The sequence below is a fragment of the Canis lupus genome, chromosome 3 (assembly GCF_011100685.1).
Source record: "Canis lupus familiaris isolate Mischka breed German Shepherd chromosome 3, alternate assembly UU_Cfam_GSD_1.0, whole genome shotgun sequence".
NCBI lineage: Eukaryota > Metazoa > Chordata > Mammalia > Carnivora > Canidae > Canis > Canis lupus.
The window spans coordinates 60190102-60209050 of record NC_049224.1 but is presented as its reverse complement, the minus strand read 5'-3'; the positions used below and the strand labels follow the sequence as shown (position 1 = coordinate 60209050).

The 18949-nt window shown below is 62.6% G+C and overlaps 1 protein-coding gene across 1 annotated transcript in view; it reads right to left on the bottom strand.

Moving 5' to 3' along the window:
• Positions 1-915: 915 nt before the first annotated feature.
• Positions 916-18949, bottom strand: part of SORCS2 (sortilin related VPS10 domain containing receptor 2) — a 459133-nt gene continuing 441099 nt past the window's right edge. Inside the window, exons 19-27 of the mRNA XM_038533096.1 lie at positions 16117-16303; positions 15734-15867; positions 14716-14839; positions 13358-13470; positions 12223-12348; positions 9560-9659; positions 8868-8970; positions 6169-6272; positions 916-3410 (exon numbers count right to left, since the gene is read on the bottom strand). Of these exons, the coding sequence (XP_038389024.1) occupies positions 3346-3410; positions 6169-6272; positions 8868-8970; positions 9560-9659; positions 12223-12348; positions 13358-13470; positions 14716-14839; positions 15734-15867; positions 16117-16303 (1056 nt within the window). The 3' untranslated portion in view covers positions 916-3345. The remainder of the gene's footprint in view (positions 3411-6168; positions 6273-8867; positions 8971-9559; positions 9660-12222; positions 12349-13357; positions 13471-14715; positions 14840-15733; positions 15868-16116; positions 16304-18949) is intronic.

Below are 18949 nucleotides of genomic sequence, written 5' to 3'. Positions count from 1 at the left end.
TTGCTGGGGCTCGTCGTATCCACACTCAGATGGGGCTGCCACATGTGCTCGGCTTTGCCTTGACCCCTGTGGCCTCAGGTGTGTCTGGCGGGGTCAGGACCACACCTGGGGAGGTTTCCGAGCACCGTCCCCTGACGCGTGGGAGCCCAGACCTGAGGAGCAAAGCTAGACACAGAGCCGCGGCCCCGCCATCCCGTGGAAAGGGTGCCGTGTCCCCGAGTGCTCAGGATGCTCGGGCGCGCCAGCCTGCTGTCCAGGGCACCCCGCCGGCCCCGTCTCTGCCGCCCACCACCCGCTTCACCTCACTTCCTTCTGGGACCGCATAGCGAATGTGCATATGCACCTGCACAGCAAGCCCGGGGGCGTTTCCACGTCTCTGACGCAGAGAGAGGGGAAGGAAGGGGTTTCTCGACAGGACCTCACAGCCGAATTCCAGAGCAGCCCCGGTGGATGCTCGGCCACCAGGGCCAAGGAGGCACCATTCGGAGGCCAGGGCGGGTGAGTCTGGCCTCCTGGCTCGTCTACAACAGGCCACATGGCACCTCAGAGATCGTGATCGCCCCAGAGCGTGCTGTCGGGCTGGGCCCCTCCCAGCCCTCCGCCCGCTGTGGCCTCTGCTCCTCACCCGGCAAATGGGCCGATGCCTCCAGGCCCTCCCGCTGGCCCTGAGAGCAAGAAGGGAGCCAGCACGCAGGTAAGGGCCTCAAAAGCCGACGGGGACTGCTGTTGTGTTCGTTGCAGGTGGCGCGTCCCCAATCCAAGAGGGTGACCGAGAGGGTAACGTCGCTGCCACCTGCCCCCAGGGTCAGGCACAGCTCAGGTCCCTCCGCTGTGTCCCCGAGACCACAGTTCCAGGGGCCCCTTGTGCATATGTTTAGGTAAACGTTGAATAATCGCTTCATAATAAGGCAAAAGCTGATTATATTCATTTAATCTTTGTTAAAAGCATCACAAATGATTTATTGATTTTTAAAAAGGAAAAATAAGAAAGAATTTTTCGCATCTTTGTTATGTGCATATACCAAGTATGGGCCTAGCCCGGTCGAATGAAGCGTTAGCTGCCCACCGCAGACCACACCTTATCCCCAGGCGCCTGCGTACACCTGCACAGCAAATATGCAGAACCTCGAACGTACAACCAGATCATCCACAGACCTACACGCTGATCTATATGGTTATGGGGATGGACAAGTGTAAGGTTTTGTCAGATGCCACCTTATTCCCGGGCTCTTGGGTCCACACACTCAAAATACTCTTAATAGAAATAACAAAATACAAGAAAAACACAAATAACTAAGGGAAACAAACAAAAAAAACCACCCAAAAAAAACCCCAAAAAACCCAACCCAAACAGCAGAGAGAATGAAGTCGAGTGGTCAAGGAAGGTCCAAGGGGTGGTGACCCGCAGGCACTGGTGAGCTGGGGGGCGGGGGCCGTGTCCAGGGGACTCCGTGCTGACCTTGACCTTGGACCTGGATGGTGCGGACAGGTGTCTGATCCTGTGTGTCTGATGCTCATGGGGCAGGCCGGGTGGGGGGGTGGACGGCAGGATGCAGGGCTCCCTGTTGTCTTTGGAGACTGCAGATGGGCTGAGGGGAGGTCGTGGCAAAGGTCCAGAGAATCCCCACATCTTCCCACGCTGACCTCACAGCAATGACCCCGGGTCCTTGGGCCCTAGCCCTTCCCCAGGAGGGGATTGAGAAGGGCCTAGAGGGTGTCCTCTGGGGTGGCACCCAGGAACCCCAGCTGCTGAGAAGGGGCCCTGGGGAGAAGGAGGCCTCCACCGCCTGGTGTGTGGGCGCAGTGACCCCTTCCTCCCTGTGGTCTCCGAGTCCCTATTTGTGACACAGAGATGGAGGGCCTCCTGTGTGCAGGCGGGCGGCTGTGGGTGTGAGGGTTCGGCCCTGGGCCTCCCCTCCTGCAGGCGCCACCTTCCTTTCCTAGGGGAGGTGGGTTAATGCCCCTGGGCTTCATTCTGGACTCGCCAGCAGCCAGTGAGCTCCTGGCCTGGGCTCTGCTGTGCCCACCTCCTAGGGAATGGCCCTGGGCCATGGGGAGCCCTGCCTGGAGGGGACAGGAGGAGGAGTGGAGGGAGGGAGGGGAGAAGGAGGGAGGAAGGGAGGGGAATACTGACTTCCGGTTTCAAGGCAAAAGGTGAACATCTCCCCCGTATATTCGCAGGTGTAGACTTGGGCTAGTGTCCCTGATTCTAGGCATCTGTGACTGAGCTGAACCAGCGCACCAGGGAGCAGAGGGCTGGTCCCTGGGGCACCTCTGCTACTGCCCTGCTGTGTGACTTTGGGAAAGTCACTCCCTCTCTGGACTTCGGTTTCTCCACCTTCAGAATGAGGGGTACACTCCTGGATGACCCTCTGGTTCCGCCACCTGAAACCACTGCTGGTCCCTGGGCTCCCACCTGGGTTCCTCACAACCACACGGTGAGGGAGCTCGGAACCCTGGGCGTAGGGCCCGCCCGGAGGAGGAGACCTTGGCGGGTGGGTGGGGAGCCTGGGGAGCACACTGTCCGCTGGCTATCGGCACGAGGGGCGGCCCTGGGTCCCTGTGGTCCAAGAGCCACCTGGGACAAAGCTGGGACAGCGCTGGCTGCTCTGAGTCCCCGGGAGACTGCGGAGCCCAGAGAGGCAGAGGAGCAGTGCTGGGCCCTCCGGAAGGGGTCCCAAGAAGGGGGCTCTGAGAAAGCAACACAGGTGCCTACTGCCTGGAAAGGGGTGCACACCCCCAAAATGCAAGCAGCTGCCTAGAGAGGTATTTACAACATCTGCAGTTTACAAACAGGCGGACAGTGGGAGGGAGGCCTGGGGCAGGGCTGGGGCAGGTCCCAGAGGGCGAGGGCGGCTGCAGAGGGAGGCCATGCAGGTAGGAGCCGCCCTCCCAGGGCTGATGAGGAGGAAAGCAGGCCCCCCGAGCCCCTGTGCGGGGACAGGGCCCACGGTGCAGTGACGGGCAGCCCGGGCAGGCTCACCGCCATCTCCAGGGCGGCCGGGCCTCGGGCTGGGGCAACAGGGTGACGGGCAAGGGTGGAGCAGCCAGGGCAGCCAGGCAGGGGCCAGAGGCAGAGAAGCGCCCAGAGTCGGGGTGGGGGCAGCGGGTGGTGCCAAAGGCCTGGTGTCCAGGGGGTTGGGGGGTCCACAGGGCCCCCCCCGTGCGTCTCGTGGGCTGGGCGAGCGTGAGCTGAAGAGAGGGGACAACTGTCACCGTGTGTGGGGACAGCTGGAGGAGGTGGCGCTTCCGCAGGTCTCTGAGGGGACGCGGGTCCAGGCACCGGCGCCTCCGGGGATGAGACGGCGCAGAGGAGAGTGTCCCGGGCGCGGGCCTCCGGGGACATCAGCTCACCAGGTAGCTGTGCATCTCTCGGGAGTTGATACTCAGGACCACGCCGGAGTGGTTCCCTGGGAAACAGACACACGCCTGAGCACCGGCCCCCACTGCGGGGGCGCCCCGACACAGGGTGGCCTCAGGGGCGCCCCGTGGCCAGCATGCGGTGGGCACCGAGGTTCCTGCAGCCGCGCGGGGGGTGCCTGAGCCGGGGGCGGGCGGGGTTGAGTCTCTCCGTCTCCTGGATGCGAGACAGCGTGGCTCTCCCTGTGCAGCCCTGTGTGGACCCCGGGGGGCCCCTGGAGGTGAGGCCCAGGCCACCCACTGACCTGCAGAGGGGCAGCCGGGGCAGCGGCAGCAGGGGGCTGCGGATACACTGCGGGCCCAAGGGGCAGCGGGTGCTGCAGGGCATGGTGTGGGGAGGGCCGGGCGGCAGGAGACAGAGGGGGCCCAGGTCTTAGCTGGGGGTCCTGGGTGGGGGATGCAGCAGGAGACCGGAGGACAGAGGCCTGGCCCCTTGGGAAGGGGCAGGGGCAGACCCAGAGGGGCCCTGGGAGAGGGCGGGGACACACCCGGAGGGCCCCTGAGAGGGGGCGGGGGCACACGGGGAGCTGCAGCCCACCTGGCCTCCCTCCACCTCACCCGCAGGGAGAGAGAGGCCCATGGCTGTGCAGCACCTGCCAGGTGGCCTGCGGGATGAGGACCCTGAGCCTGAATTCTGGGGGAGACCTTCACCAAGGCCCACCACCTTGTGGCCTCGGTGTTGCCACCTGTAATGTGGGCATCACAGCACTGCCCTCGAGACCCTGTGGGGATTATATGGGAAGACGCACCTGGTGCATCCTAAGTGCTCGATTAAAATAACCTGTTATTATTATGCTCCTATTGTGCTTGAGGAGCTCGACCACAGCAAATGGGTGCCAGAGGCTGGAGAGCAGAGCTCAGGTCATCCAGGGACACTCACGCCCTCTGTCCCGGCCTGAGGAGCCTTGGGTCCAGTCAGAGCCTCTGCAGCCACTGCTAGCACAAGGGGCTCTGACATCACCTGCGTGAAGGTGGGGACTGGCCACCTGGGAGGCGGCCTGGAGCCCCAAGCAGGGGAGAGTTGGGTGGAGGGGGCCTTTGGGGTGCACAGGGATACCCGCCCCCTGAGCCTGGGCTGCCGTGCAGGGTGAACACAGGCTTGCATCCGGCTCACAGCAGCTAAGTGACTTGGGCGGGCTGAGTGGCCACTCTGAACCTCAGATTTCTCTTCTGTCAAACAGCCTGTCTGCCGGCAGCCCCACAGCCCAGGCTGGGCGTGGAGCCGGTGTGCAGGACATCAGAGCTGTTACCATGTCCCAGGAAGGGGCAGAGGACCCGGGAACACAGCAGGGTCAGCACACGTGGGAGACAGTGGCCGTGGTGCCACTGTCAGGGACCCCCGCTGAGATTGGGGGATTGCAGAATGGGTGGGGGTCATCTCCCCGGCCACCCCAGGGAGAAACTGAAGGGCACAGGCTTCAGGGTCTGGCTGGCCTGGGTTGGACTCAAGCTCAGCCACCTGGGGGCTGTGCTGACAGGGTGAATGCCTTCATGTCTCTGAACCTCACCTCCAACTACTGACAGAGCGTGGCCTCTGACTTCCGCCTCTCCCAGCTCTGAGGGTACACCAGGCACAGCAAGGGGGAGAACACAGTAGTGAAACCCCACGGTGCCCCCGCGCCACTGTGCTGGCCTGGGACAGATGGGGGCTGAGGGCAGGGAGGGACGGAGGCCGTGGGCTCCAGGGTCCCAGTCCCAGCCCCTTGCCACCAGCCAGGTGACCTTGGGCCTCCTGGGCTTGCTAACCTGGAGTCACCACGAGGTGCTCACCCCCTGCAGCCAAGCAGGGCCACAGCCCCGTCTGCACAGGCTCCGAGACCTGGGAAATCCCAGAAGCACCCGGAGCCTCAGTTTCCCTCTGGGACATGTCATGCTCCTCGTACATTGTGGCCCGGGCTCTCCCCACTGAGAGGTGGAGGCCGTGTTCCCTCCCCTAAAGATGGGCAGACCTTGTGGTTGCCTCGACCGATGGAGCAAGACACAAGTGACAGAGTGAAGGGCGACACGGCGGTCCCCTGGCTGGCTGACTCTCTAGTTGCTCTAGAACGTGGCCACCGCACTGTGCGGGAGCCCCAGCCACAGAGAGAGGCCACGGCAGGCGTTGGGGGCCAGCCCCAGCTGAGGGCACAGCCGACTGCTGAGTCAACTGCCCACGGCCGCGCAAGGAAGCCCCGAGGGGACCCGCGCCGTGGGAGACGTGGGTGAGGAGCGCCAGGTGGGGTGCGGCCCAGCCAGCAGTGTGAGCGGGGATGGTGGCCCAGCGTGCGGGGTATGCAGTGCGGCCGGGGTGCCCCGCATGGTCAGGAGCCGGGGACCGCAGGTACAAGAGCGTGTCGTAGACCGTGAAGTGCGGTGCGCAGGTGCTTATGTCCGTGTGCACCAGCTCACAAAACCATCATTTCCAGTGAACAGGACGGCTGGGGGCGTGGAGGGTCACTGGGGAGAGACCCCCAACATCCTGAGAACAGAGCTTCCCCGGACAAACAGCCTCCCCCAGGGGGCTGGACGGGGGGCCGGGGTACGGCCAGACATGGTGCCCGGTGTCCCCAGGCCTGTGATTTCAGCTCCGGTCACCCCGTCGTCAGATGGAGGGGACACGGCACCACCGTCTGCCTGGCCCCGGGTCCTGTGCACTTAGCTGGCCAGAGGCGGCCAGGCGGGGACCCACAGGAGGGTGGGGAGGGGGGTTTTCAGGGCGGGCGTTACCTAGAGTCTGCGAGTCGAGATCATCATCTATAAACTCCTCACCCTGGATGACGCTCTGGACGCCCTGGCTGTGGCTCACGGGGCTCGTCATTTCCTGCTCCTTCTCGTTGTGCATCTGGGCGTACACGGTCCTCCCGGGGCGTTTCCTGCGGGGCAGAGGTGGGGCTCAGGGCACTGGCCAGGCCTCTGGGCCCGGACCGCTCCTGGCTCTCCTCTGCTGCCCCGTCTCTGCTCCAAACCCACCTCCTCTGGGAAGCCCTCCCTCCTGTGAGCCCCCGAGGCCCTGGGCTTCCCTCCCGATGCCTCGTTCGTCTGGGTGAAACCCGGAAGGTCCCTGAGAAGGAGTGGGCTTTCTCGGACGCGGCCCACCAGGCCCAGCCAGTTCTGCACCTTCAGGCCTGTGGGCTGGGCCAGACTAGTTCTGTCCCCTGCGGGTGACTGAGGGTGACCCGTGTCACCTCCAGGATGGAACACGGAGAGAATGACTTGGAGCCTCCAGAACTCACTTCCCTCTGCTGCAGCTCCTGCATCCCGAAAAGGCCCTGCCCCGAGTGGCAACGAGAAGCTAGCCCTCCCAGCTCCAGGGCACAGCACGAGGGAGAGATCGGCCCTTGGTGGCTGTGAGCCTCTAAGCCGTTGGGGCTGTTTGTTACGGCGGCTGAGCCCAGCCCACGCTGCCTGCTACACCACCAGCAACTGACGCAGCTCCCTGGAGCCCCCGGCCTTCGGGCCATTTTAGACCCTAGGGCCTCAGGACCAGCGGGGCATTTCTCTGCTGCCCAGCTTCAGTCTGCTGGGCTCGCCTTCCCTGTGTGACTCAGCACCCTGGGGTGCACGCTCGCCCCCAAACTGTGCTCTGCTGTTTCCAAGGAGACCCCTCCTGCCGTCATAAGCATGATTAGTGACAACCCTGGACGTGCCAGGTGGCAGACCAGCACTTACACCACCCGCCCTGTTCGGGGCACCCTCTGGGCTGACTCAGGCTCCTCCCCATCCTCCTCCTCCCTCTCCCCTCCGCCACCAGGTGCAGGGCTGTGGTTTCCTTCTGGACCTTTTACACCATGTGCCATCACCTGGAGCAGTTTAGGGAACTGCAATCTGGCCCCTCAGGGGGTCTGCGGAACACTGTCAAAGAGGACAGGATTCCATCCCTCTGTGGCCTCGAGCAGCCAACCCTGCCTTGGACAAAGCCCAGGTGACACCCGTGTCCAGACTGATGTCCAAGGGGGCAGAGAAATGGCGGGGGGCGGGGATGCTTCCAACCCTGCCCCAAGTCAGAGAAGCACCTCACCCGCTCTGCCCTGCAGCCTGACATGCACAGCCCACCCACCCCAGCCCGGCCCCAGCCCATCTGTCCCCTTTTACAGGTGAGGAAGCTGAGGCTGGGGACGGGGAGCTGCCGAGCCGCTCAGGGGCAGGGCAGGAGCTTGGTCCGGGCCCTGTGCTGGGCCGTCCCTCGGTCTGGATGGGCTTGCCCTCGGGGTGAAGGGTGCTCCAGGACAGAGTCACAGAGACCCGGACGGGCAGAGATGGCTGGAAGCCCCTCCTTTCTTGTTTAATCTCTGCCAATACACGGGACGCGGGGCTCCCATGCACACTAGCACGGTAGGGGAGGGGCTGGCAGGACTCGTGCCCTTAACACCCCCGGGGCGGGGACCAGCACGCTCATTCCACAGTTCAGGAGACTGAGGCTCTAACTTGGCAAGACCACACCCCCCGGCCGGTCTCTGTGGGAACCTGAGTGTTGGAATGGCAGGGGACAATGAGGAGGGAGTGGGGTGGGGAGCAGGGACGCCCCTTCACTGAGGGTGGGGTGCCTGGGTGCCTCTGGGTAATACCGGGCCCTCCCCTGCCGTATGTGTGGAGCTCAGCTCGATACCCATGTGCATGGTGCAGGGACAGGAGGAGATAGCAGAGCCTTGAGGCTGGGGATGACTCTTCAAGTGGAGACACGGGGACCCCTGCCTCAATCAGGATTAAGTTGTCAGCATCTGGGGACTCCTGGGTGGCTCAGCAGTTGAGCATCTGCCTTCAGCTCAGGCGGTGGTCCCAGGGTCCCGGGATCGAATCCCACATCGGGCTCCCCGCAGGGAGCCTGCTTCTCCCTCTGCCTGTGTCTCTGCCTTTCTCTCTCTCTCTCTGTGTCTCTCATGAATAAATAAAATCTTTAAAAAAAAAAAAGTTAGCAGCCGTCCACATGGCCGACGCAAAGGTGCTCCAGAAATGCCGAGGAGGCAGAGGGGACATGCACCTGCCTCGCTAAGGGTCAAGTGCATCTGTCATCCATCGAAAGACCTGGCTGCTCAGGGGGCCCAGCAGGGGCCTTGGCCGGCGAGGGAGCCTCTCTGTGCCACCGGGAGCGAACACCTGGACTTAGTCCTGGTGGCTCTGTCAACACCAGCTTCGACCTGGTGCTGTTTCGGGGTCAGAAGGGGCCCTGGCTTCAGCACCAGAAATCTGGGACTCAGGTCCACTTCCCACCTCTGACACACCCCAGTCTCCACGTGGCCTCCCTCGCAGGCAGGGTGGGGCGGAGGGAGATAAGGCTGGGACGCTGGTGGGTCGCAAAGTGGGAGTTGCAGGGGCCATGGGGTCTTGAGCGACCTTCTCCACCTGCCTTGCAGGACTGGGGCCACTGGGAACCCAGCGTGGGCCTAGACCAGTGCCCTCCCCTGGCTGGGAAGCCGCTGCCCAAGGCCCGACCTTGCGCCCTGCCTGCCCCAGCGGCCAGGGAGCCTTGCCTTTTGAACTTGTAGAGGATGAACGCGCCCACCGCGAAGAGTCCGATGACCAAGAGGACCGCCACTGCCCAGTAGCCACCAGTGCCTCCCAGCCTCTGAGAATCTGCAAGCAAAGCAGCTGGAGGTCAGCGGGGCGCCACCCGTCCCCAGCCCTGGTCTCCTTGGACAGGAAGGCGTTTCACACGGTCTGGCAGGTCCTCGGGTGTGGCTGAGGGGCCTGGGAAGCCTCGGGGAACCTCAGCGCCGAGGACTCCCGCTGTGACACACGGGCCCTGGGCTGCCTTCCAGAAGGTGGACAGAATGCCTGTGTGCACTTCTGCTGGCGTGCGGCGAGCCTGCCACATTTCGCGATGGGCACCATGTCTCTACAGAGCACAGAGAAGCTGCTCAGCTGCTGCGAACATTCTTGCCCAAAAGAGGAAAGGTCACACGTGTGACCCAGAGAGGACAATCTCACGGCGGGGGTGGGGGCCGAGGTCATCGAGACCCTGAATGTGTAAATTAAAGCCAGAGCTCTGTGTTGCATCCACGCAGGGAGCGAGGCTCCTGGGTCTGACCTGGTCGTAATCAGAGGCGACCACCCAGCCAGGAGGGGCTGTCTGCCCCCGGCCACCCTGCTAATGGTGTCACCTGGGGGGCAGGATGCACACCCACCCTACCCTGCAGGGGCGAGCCCACACCTGGCCCCTCACCTGTGTCTGTGTCCCTCATGGACACCAGGACTCGGACCCCGCCCCGCAGAAGGAAGCTGATCTTCTGTGCCTTCAGCACCTGCTGGATGGCCATGAGTCTCTGCAAGCAGGAAGGGGAGAGTCAGGAGGGTCCTCCAGAACCCCCGGAGGGAGCAGGGAGCTGGGCAGACGTCTGCTCGGACTCTCCAGAGCCAAGGGGTTGGAGGGGCACTCCGTGGGTCTCAGTCTCTTCATCTATAAAACGGGAATACTTGCCCACCAGCCAACTTGCACTGAGAACCTATGATGGGACACAAAGGTGACCCACTTGGGCCTAAGGGCTCCCCTTTTGGTTGGGACCACAGGGTGTGGTGAAGCTGGGGAACCCAGGGTGCTCCAGGAGGCCCTGGCCCTGGCCGTGGTCCAGGAAGGCTTCTCAGAGGAAGACCAAGGACAAGACAGGTGACCCAGGAGGGAGTGACCCCACCCATGAGGGATCACTGTCCCAGGAGCTGGTGTTGCTGGATCATGGGGTGGGAAATGTGGGGGCTTTGCCATTTCGTGGAGAGAGCTCTCCTGGTGCTCAGAGGGGAACCAGCTGCCCCTGTGAACGCTCGGGGGTCATCCCTCCACAGGGCGGGTGTAGAGGTGGTGGGCAAGGGGGCCTCCCCTTCTGGGGAGCCTTGAGTGGGACACTCCTGGGGCCAAACTCAGCCTCCAAGCACAGCATTTTAGCACCTGGTGTGCCCTGGGGACGCGGGGGCCGTGTCAGGGAGTGAGACGTCAAGCCACAGCAGCCCTGGCTCTGAAGGGTCCCGGGAGGCACGTGGCCTGGAGAAGATGCATCTCAGTTTCGAGGGTCAACATGAGGCTTCAAAGGAACACGTTGCAAGATGCCTCGAGCCTGCGCCCAGCGCCCAGCCAGGGACAGTGGCCACCGCGCTGCCCGTGGCCAGGACAGTCCTGTGATTATTCACCGGCCTCGGGCACGTGCCTTACTCTCAGTGCTCAGGGCACCGGGGCCGGGGGTACCTGTGCCTCCTCTGCCTCCTTCCAAATCTCTCCTAAGTGCCCACCCCTGACTACTGCAGCATTAGCTGGTCTGCTCGTCAACTTGGGGGTGGGATGGATGGGGGTGCTCCCAAGTGAGGGAGGTCCCCGGGGCCGGCCGTGCCTTCCCTATGCTGTGCCGAGCCTCTGTAGTCAGCTCCCCATCTGAGAAGTGGGTACAGTCACTCTCAAGCCTCTGCTGTCCCAGCCCTGGAGACGCTGCATCGGCAGGGGCCGGGGGCTTGGCAGGCCTGGGCGCCCCCAGGTGCAGATGTGGAGGAGGAAGCCCTCGGGGAAATGCTGGGGGTCAGGCCCACATGGTCACGGGTCTGTGGGAGGCAGCCTGGGCGAGGCGTGGAGCGTGGCCCTGCAGCCAGGGCGGCCGTCGGCTCCATGTCCCCTCCATCCGACCTGATGCTCACCCCACGGAGCGCCTCTTCCCTCGCCCGGGGAACGAGGCGCCACCACCCACCCCATGGGTGCCGAGGCCTGTGTCACACCCCGCTCAGCACCGCTCAGCCACCCACACGGCCTCCGAGAGCGCCTGCCCCGTGACTTGGGGGCAGCTGAGCTTCCATTCATCTTTTCTTGAGATAACAGGTACTTTCTTCAAGTGTTCGTTCCTCGGCTGTCAGGATACGTGCAGCTGACCACTATCTGTTTCCAGAACGTTTTCATCATCCCTTAGGAAACCTGGTGCGGGCCAGAACTCCCCGGCCTCTGGCAACCACCTCCGCCTTCTGCCTTCTGCCTCTGCGCATTGGCCTATTCTGGGTGTTTCCCCAAATGCGATCATGCCGCAGGTGGCCTCTATGACCAGCTTCCCTCCCTCCGCATCTTGCTTGCAGGGTTCATGCAAGTGGTAGCAGGTGTCGGAGCGCCCTTCCTCTTCATGGCCGAGCACGATTCCGCGTGTGCGTGGACGCATCCTGCTCATCCCCCCACCCCCACCCACTGATGCACGTGTGACTCCTGCCACCTCTGGGCCACTGTGAACATCTGTGTGCACATGCATGCAGATGCACGGTCTCGGTTCTGCCCACTGCGTGCCCAGGGGCGGGGCTGCCTCCCATTTGGGGACCTGCTGACGGCTGTGCATGGGGGGTTCCCCCATTTCTGCATCAACCCCAGCTGCCGTCTGCTTCGGGAAGAGTTACAGCCACCCCAGGGGGTGTGAGGCGGCTCCGACGTACTTCGGGTCCCCATCCCAGGCCCCCCACGTGGCGGGTCCGCTCCACCAGATGAGGGCTATTATTATTTGGAAGTTGTTCTGCACCGTGAAGACTTGCTAATGGGATGGGGACTGATTTCTGCTCTGTCCTGACCCCACGCCCTGGGAGCTCTCGGCCCTCACGCTTAGCTTGGCTCCAGGGTGAGCAGCTCCAGCCCCAGAACAGGAAAGGAGGTGGGCACATCCCCCAGGGCTGCGGTCTGGCCCCGGTGCCCTTGTGCCTCCCCAGTGCCTCAAACAGTGACCTTGGAGGCCACCGGAGCCCCAGGAGGTGTGGCCACAGATGGAGGAGGACTGTGTGGGGCAGTGATCGGTGAGAAATGGGCCTTCACGTGGTGATGAGCCCCTGAGACCACTGGGCCGCCAAACCCTCAGCCAGCCCTGCAGGGAGGACAGGAGATACCTTGTCGCTTGTGAGGCTCCTCTTCCTCGTAGGTGTGGGAGGGGGCGGGAGCACGTGCAGGTCGGCCAGGGTGGGCAGTCCCGGCTTTACAACGGTCACCAGCAGCTCCTCGGGGACGCTGGTCTCCTGCGGGGACACATAAAGGCCACTCTGATCTGCTTGCCTTCTCTGTTCCGGCCCTGCGCCAGGGCCCCCAGGACACCCCCTCCCCGCTCTAGGCCCGTCCAGGTCCTGGCCATCTGTCCTGCGAGCTATCCCTGACCCCTACACATCATGGGATGGCCCCAGGACCCTGTAGCATCATGTTCCACCTCCTACCGCCCTCCTGGTCCCTCACTCCTGAGATCTGCCTCCCCCCAGGCTGGGCCTGCCCCCTCCAGTCCACTCCTTGCACTGTGGCTGGGTGCAGGGGAGCAGGCCCCTCTCTGGCTAATGTCCTCCCAGCTGTCAGAGTTCCTGACCCTACAACTCCTTCAACCCACAAAGCCCAGCATACACGGGTCCTCGGCCTCCTGAAAATCCCACTCCAAGCACTTTCATGCAGCAAACTCCTATTCACCCTTCAATGCCCAGGCCAGTATCTGCAGCATTACTGCTGGGCTGAAGGGAGTCATGGCCAGAACAGGCCTCGGCCTCTGACAGCCTTGGATGACTCTCGAGGGCTGGTCTTCTTCTCACTGCAGGACTAAGGCCCTGAGTGTCCTCTGCCCCCAGGAGCACTGCCTGTCTGTGCTCTGAGTTCCCCGAGGGCAGCAGGCAGATGCACTCATCTCTGCCTCCAGTGTCCAGCCCAGAAGAGAAACTCCGTGAAGAAATAAGAATCACATTAAGGAGACTGTGGGCCCTCAGAGAAACTGTGTCCTGGGCACCCAACTGGTGCTCACTCAATGTGCATGGACGATGCCAGCCTGTCCCTCCCCTGCAAGCTGGCGCTGCAGCCACGTGTCCCCTAGAGCCAGGGCAGCAGATCCTCCAAGCACCAGGGGTGCCAGCCCAAGGCCAGGTCACAGAGACTGAGGCCGCCCACCCCGCCCTGGAGGTCTGGCCCCTCCCCTCCCCCTCTGCCCCCCTCCCCTCCTCCGGGGCACACGCCCACAGGTGCTGGGAGGCTCTGGCGCTGGCCGGCCGGGAGCACCTTGGAGAGCAGCCGGGTCACCACCAGGCCCACGTCCTCTCTCCACTCAGGGGTGTTGGGATTGTGCGCATCCAGGTCCTTGGAAAACCGCAGAGGCACCACCTGAAATTGGTCTGAAAAGAGGCAGAGACGGGAGAGCCGGTCAGTCCTGGGCAGCGTGGCTCTGCCCCCACAGGAGGCCACCCAGCCCAGATGGCCCGGGACAGCCCTGCGGTCGGGCCCCGTGGTCCACTTTTGGAAAACAAGAGTCCTCCTTGTGCCAGTGGCTGGGCAGGGCCCACCTCACTGACTGGCACCTAGTAAACGACCATGACAATGCTGCTGACAACCATGATGATGAACACACCGGTGCCCACCAGGGAGGGAGGGCCTGGCACACGCACCATGAGATCTGCCCCATGCACTCTCAAGGATGTGCATACTCCATCCCCCAGGGATCCACGGACTTCAATGGGCTGGTCTCCCCACCAGAGTAAGAGTCCCGCAAGGGCAGAGACCCCACATTTCCCTCACGTGTCCTGGGGTTCCCAGTTCAGAGGCCCACTCCAGAGCCACTGGTGGTGGTGAGCAGGCCCTGCAGCTGGTAGGCTCAGAGCTCATTGTACTCTGTCCATGTTCCTCCCAGGTTTCTCACTTGTGAAATGAGGGGAGGCTTTGCAGGGATGAGCGACCAGAGGGCTTTTGTGACCAGAGAACTCGGTGTCTCACAGCAGGGGAGGTGGTGATTATTTCCAAGTTCTGGGCTTAGACCCCTGTGCACACATGTTTGTGAACAAAGGAACAGCCAAAGGCAGGCCTGCTGAATATTTGACTGATGGCTGCTGTCCACAGGAGAGGCTGTTCTCAAAGCAAACAGGTTTTATGGGTGTGATGGGGCCAACAGCATGCTGGGCGGGAGCGGGTGTCTTCCATCCTTAGGATTCGATTCATTTCCTATGGTAAATGTCCCCTGTGAAGGAGCTGGGGGCCCCAGTGAGCGCCAGGAAACAGGATGCAGATTCAGAAGGAGTCTCAACAAAGGCTGTTAGGGGCTCAGCTGACAGGCGTTGTGGGAGGGGTCGGGCTCCAGGGAGACATCGCTGGGTGACCCTGACAAGTGCCTAGCCGCCCCCTCGTCTGTGCCATGTGAGGCCCACGGGTGCTACAGGACACAAGGACGCACCCATGCTCATGTCACAGAGAGGGGAACTGAGGCCAGAGAAGCCGGGGAGCGTCAGAGCCATGCTCACTGACTCCTCTCTCTAGCCTGCGGCTGCCTGCATCACCAGGGTGTCTGCGGCTTATGCTCCCTGCATCACTCGAACCCGAGGCTCCTGTGAGGGATGAGACATGCTGCGTGACCCAGGGAGGGGACTCACCCAGCACGCGGACCACCTTGGAGTCCTGTAGCACTGAGTTCCCACAGGCCGCCTGCACCGTCACACGCACGTCCCCCGTGTCTGCAAACCGCGTGGTCACGGAGTTCTCCAAGGACAGCAACGGCTGTGGGGGCCGGAGCAGGGGTCAGGGCCAGGGTGGTGGGCGGTCCCCACGCAGGACAGCGGCCCATCCGCTGCCCAGGGCCTCACTGAGCACGCTCACTATCCCTGCCCTGGCCACAACACGGGGCAGCACCGGGGGCACGGGAGCCCCCCCCGAGCCAGCAGCTCTAAGGCAGTCCAGCCTGGACCCAGCACCCCAGTGTCCCCTTCTTCCAGGACCTGCCCGAAGAGCTGGGCTGCAGGTAGCTGAGTTGTGATTCAAACCCAGAGCCTAGTGCCTTCCTCACCCTCCCCATTCCAGAGAAACACAATCTGGGGCCTCCTGCTCCTCCCCACTGGGCCCTGTGTCTGGGCCTTCAGGCGCTGTTGGGGTCTTTCTGCTTGGGGTGCAGCCCATTGAACGAGCGAAGGATGGCCCTCTGTGGGTCCCCAGGGTGCCTGGGCTCAGACCCTCCAGCCCTCCCAGCAGCTACCATCTGTGGCTCCCCATTGCTTACAGAGTATGACCCAGGGCACTGGGTGGGGCTTCTGACATCAGGTCCAGCCCCAGAGGTCCCCTTCTCCATGAAGCCTTCCCTGACCACACCAACACCCAGACTAGAAATGGCCTGATCATCCCTGGAGCTCACGACACCTCCCCTGTCCCCTTCTCGTGACATGTATCACAACTCAGGTCACCTGATTTGCTCACATCACTGTCCCCAGGAAAAGGCAGGGTCTGGTCCACTTTGTCCCATGTCCGCCAGACTCAGACCCAGCCAGGGACCCGAGCAGATGCTCAGCAAGAAAGGCCGGCGTGTGCGTGCCCCGATGCCACAGTGTCATACGCTGTGTCCTTCTGCCCAGGCCCCGGGGCAGCGCCCTGCCGCCCACTCCCATCCGGGGGCCAGTGTACCTGCAGGCTGCGGCCGATCCACCAGTAGAAGACGGTGAGGTTGGGGTTCAGAGGCAGCAGCACGGCCGTGAGGTTCACCTCCTGGTTGATGCCAACGACAGGAACCACTTCGAGGTGGAGCGCCTGCAGGGGGGCTGCGGGGGCCCGGGAAAGGCCCGGCTTAGAGGACGTCGGGGCGCTGGCCACCTCCGAGGGGGCTCGTTGGTCCCCGCCAACTGCATCACTTCCCCAGCCTCGCCGGCAGCCCCACCTAGAGCCCTCGGGCTCGCCCTCCGAGGCCTGGGGTCCTGTGGCAGCCCTGGGGGTCTCCCGCACTTCCCCGAAGACTGGGTTCTCTCTGCCCCAGGGGGTGGCTCGTGGCCTCAGAGGGGTGACAGACTTACAGTTGACGTGGATGAAGAGCACGGCCTCGTCGTGGCCCGCCACGTTCTCCGCCCTGACGGACACGCGGTAGACGCCGGGGCTCTCGTAGCGGTGCCGGATGGGCTCCTCGGTCAATGTGAGGTTCACGTACACGGCCTTGAAGCCGTCCCCCAGGTCCACCTGGTACTTGGTGGTCAGGACATCACCCTGCAGGAAATAGCACGAGGCCACCGAGGAGTGACCGGAAGGCGGACGGGCCAGCAGCGAGCGGCTCAGGAGCTCGCTCTTCCCCCCAGAAGGCGTGGGCCCCGGGACCCCGGGAACCTGCCTCGCCCTTGGGGTTTCCGGCCCGGCAGGCAGGGCTGCGGGTGGCAGGCAAGGCCCGGGAGCCGCAGAGATGCACGGGGGTGGCAGCAGGGCCCAGGCCCGGGCCACCTGGCTGCAGAGGGGAGCAGTCAGGGCAGCTCACAGGTGCAGGGAATCGGGGAAGGACACGGGAAGCAATATCCTTCCTGGCTTCACAGCGAGGAAGAGTCCTCATGCTGTACCTCCCCGGCCCCATCGCTCCTTCCTGCCGCCTGTCCCTGTGGGAACACCCCGGACCCCACTTCCTGGTGACCCAGAACAACACAGGAATAGTGCTGACCACTTAGAATCCTTTCATTCTGCACCTGCTGAGCCTTAAAACCCGAGGAGAGTCCTTTCCCATGAATCGTGCTCACTTAACTTGCCCCACAATTACGGGGACTGGGTGATCAGTGTCTGTGCCCCCAGGTCCACGTCCCCCAGGAGCTCAGAAGGTGGCCTTCGCTGGAAATAGGGTCTTTGCAGAAGCGATTGGTTACGATGTGGTCACGTCGGAGCAGGATGGGTTCCCATCCAGGGGAGGGGGCTTGGGACACAGAAGAGACGGCCACGTGACGACAGGTGGAGACCATGGCGACACAGCCCTGAGCCAAGAGACCCTCCTCCCACCCCTCGGAGCCGCCGGTGGGAGCCAAGCTCTGCTGATGCCTTAATTTCAGACTTCCAGCCCCCGAAACCGGGAGAGAAGCATGTGCTGCTTTATGCCTGTAGCACGTGGTCACTGGTGACAACAGCTTACTCCCGTGGCATTCTACGGTCCCCATGCGCTGGGCTAGAGCCCGGGGACTGCCGGACTCACCATCCAGTGCTCCTGTGGAGCAGCCCCTTGGAGGCCCCTGCGGCTTCAAGGAGTACATGGCGCCACAGCACCCCTGGGGACCCCGAGCTCCTGCCTGTGGGCCACTCGCTGGTGCTCGCTGAACTATTTAAACACTTCGCTCGGTTAAGATAACTTGTCATTTCTCCCCCTGGTCAGAAAGGAGTCCAGTGGCCACGCCGACAAGCAGCAAACACGAGAGTGGAGAAGAGATCTGTCACCGTCACCCCACCCCGGCACCCGCCTTGCTCTGTGTGCTGCCAAGCACTTTAAGAAGACGTGGACATCTTATTCTGAGACCACCACCAGCTCGCGTGGATGTGTAGGGACCGAGGCAGAGATCCTGTGTGTCCCGCACCGCATGCCCGGTGCTGACACCTGCCGGAAACCAGAACGGGCCAACTAGGATACAGACATGGACACCGCTGGGGGGCAGGGCCACCGAGCCAGCGCTGCCATCACACCCCTGACACCCTGGCAGCCACACATCCATCCGTTTCTGCAACTTTGTCATCTCACGAATGTCCTATAAATGGAGCTCGACAGCACAGAGTCACTGGGGTTGCCTTTTTCTCATTCAGTTTAATTCTCCGGAGACTCACCCAGGTCGTGGCTCGTGGCAGGAATCTGCTCCTTTTCACGGGGAGTAGTGTCCCAAGCTGTGGCTGCACCACTGTCCAAGCAGACACCCCTCCGAGGACATCCGGGTGTTCCCGGTTCCCAGCATTTCTGCAATAAGCTGTGGTGGGCGCTCGCGGGCAGGGTTCCGTGTGGACACAAGTCTGCATTCCTCCGAGACAAAACACCCAGGAGCGCACTTGCTGGTTGTGTGTTTAGTTTTTTGAGAAACTGCCCAAGGGTTTTCCAGAGTGGCGGTACCATCTCATCCTCCCAGCAGCCATGTAGGAGGGGTCCGGCTTCTCCACATCCTCACCAGTGCTTGGTCGGGTCGCTGTTTCTTACTTTGGCCATCTCATAGGTGTGCAGTGACACCTCACTGGGGTTGGATTCCCATTTCCCTAGTGGCCAGTGAGGCTGAACGACTGCCTATGCTCAATGGTCACCTGCTTGTTGTCTGAGATGAACCGTCCCTGTGTCCTTTACCTGTTTCCTAACCAGGTGTTTTCTTTCTGCTCTTGACGTGTCCTGGGTACCAGTGGTCACTGGATGTGTGCTGGGTAAATATTTTCTTCATGGCTTGTTTCTCACCTTCTGCAGGGGGTCTCCCTCAGAGCTCAAGCGTCCCACCTGGATAAAGTCCGATTTGCCAAATTTCCTTTATGGATGATGCTTTTGGTGTCTACACACGCCTGGCCTGGCCCTAGGTTGGCATATTTTCTATCTTTTTCCTGGATGATTGATAGTTTTCTACTTTTTAAAAAAAGATTTTATTTATTTATTCATGAGACACAGAAAGAGGCAGAGACACAGGCAGAGGGAGAAGCAGGCTCCATGCAGGGAGCCAGAAGTGGGACTCCATCCGAGGGCCCTGGGATCACGCCCTGGGCCGAAGGCAGGGGCTAAACCGCTGAGCCACCCAGGTGCCCCAATAGTTTTCTACATTGACCTCTGTGGACCTCTGGGGTCCATTCTGAGTCCATCTGTTACCAGGTGCGAGGTTCCTGCCGAAGCTCATTATTATCGGCGCTCCATCCCTCCACTGGGATGCT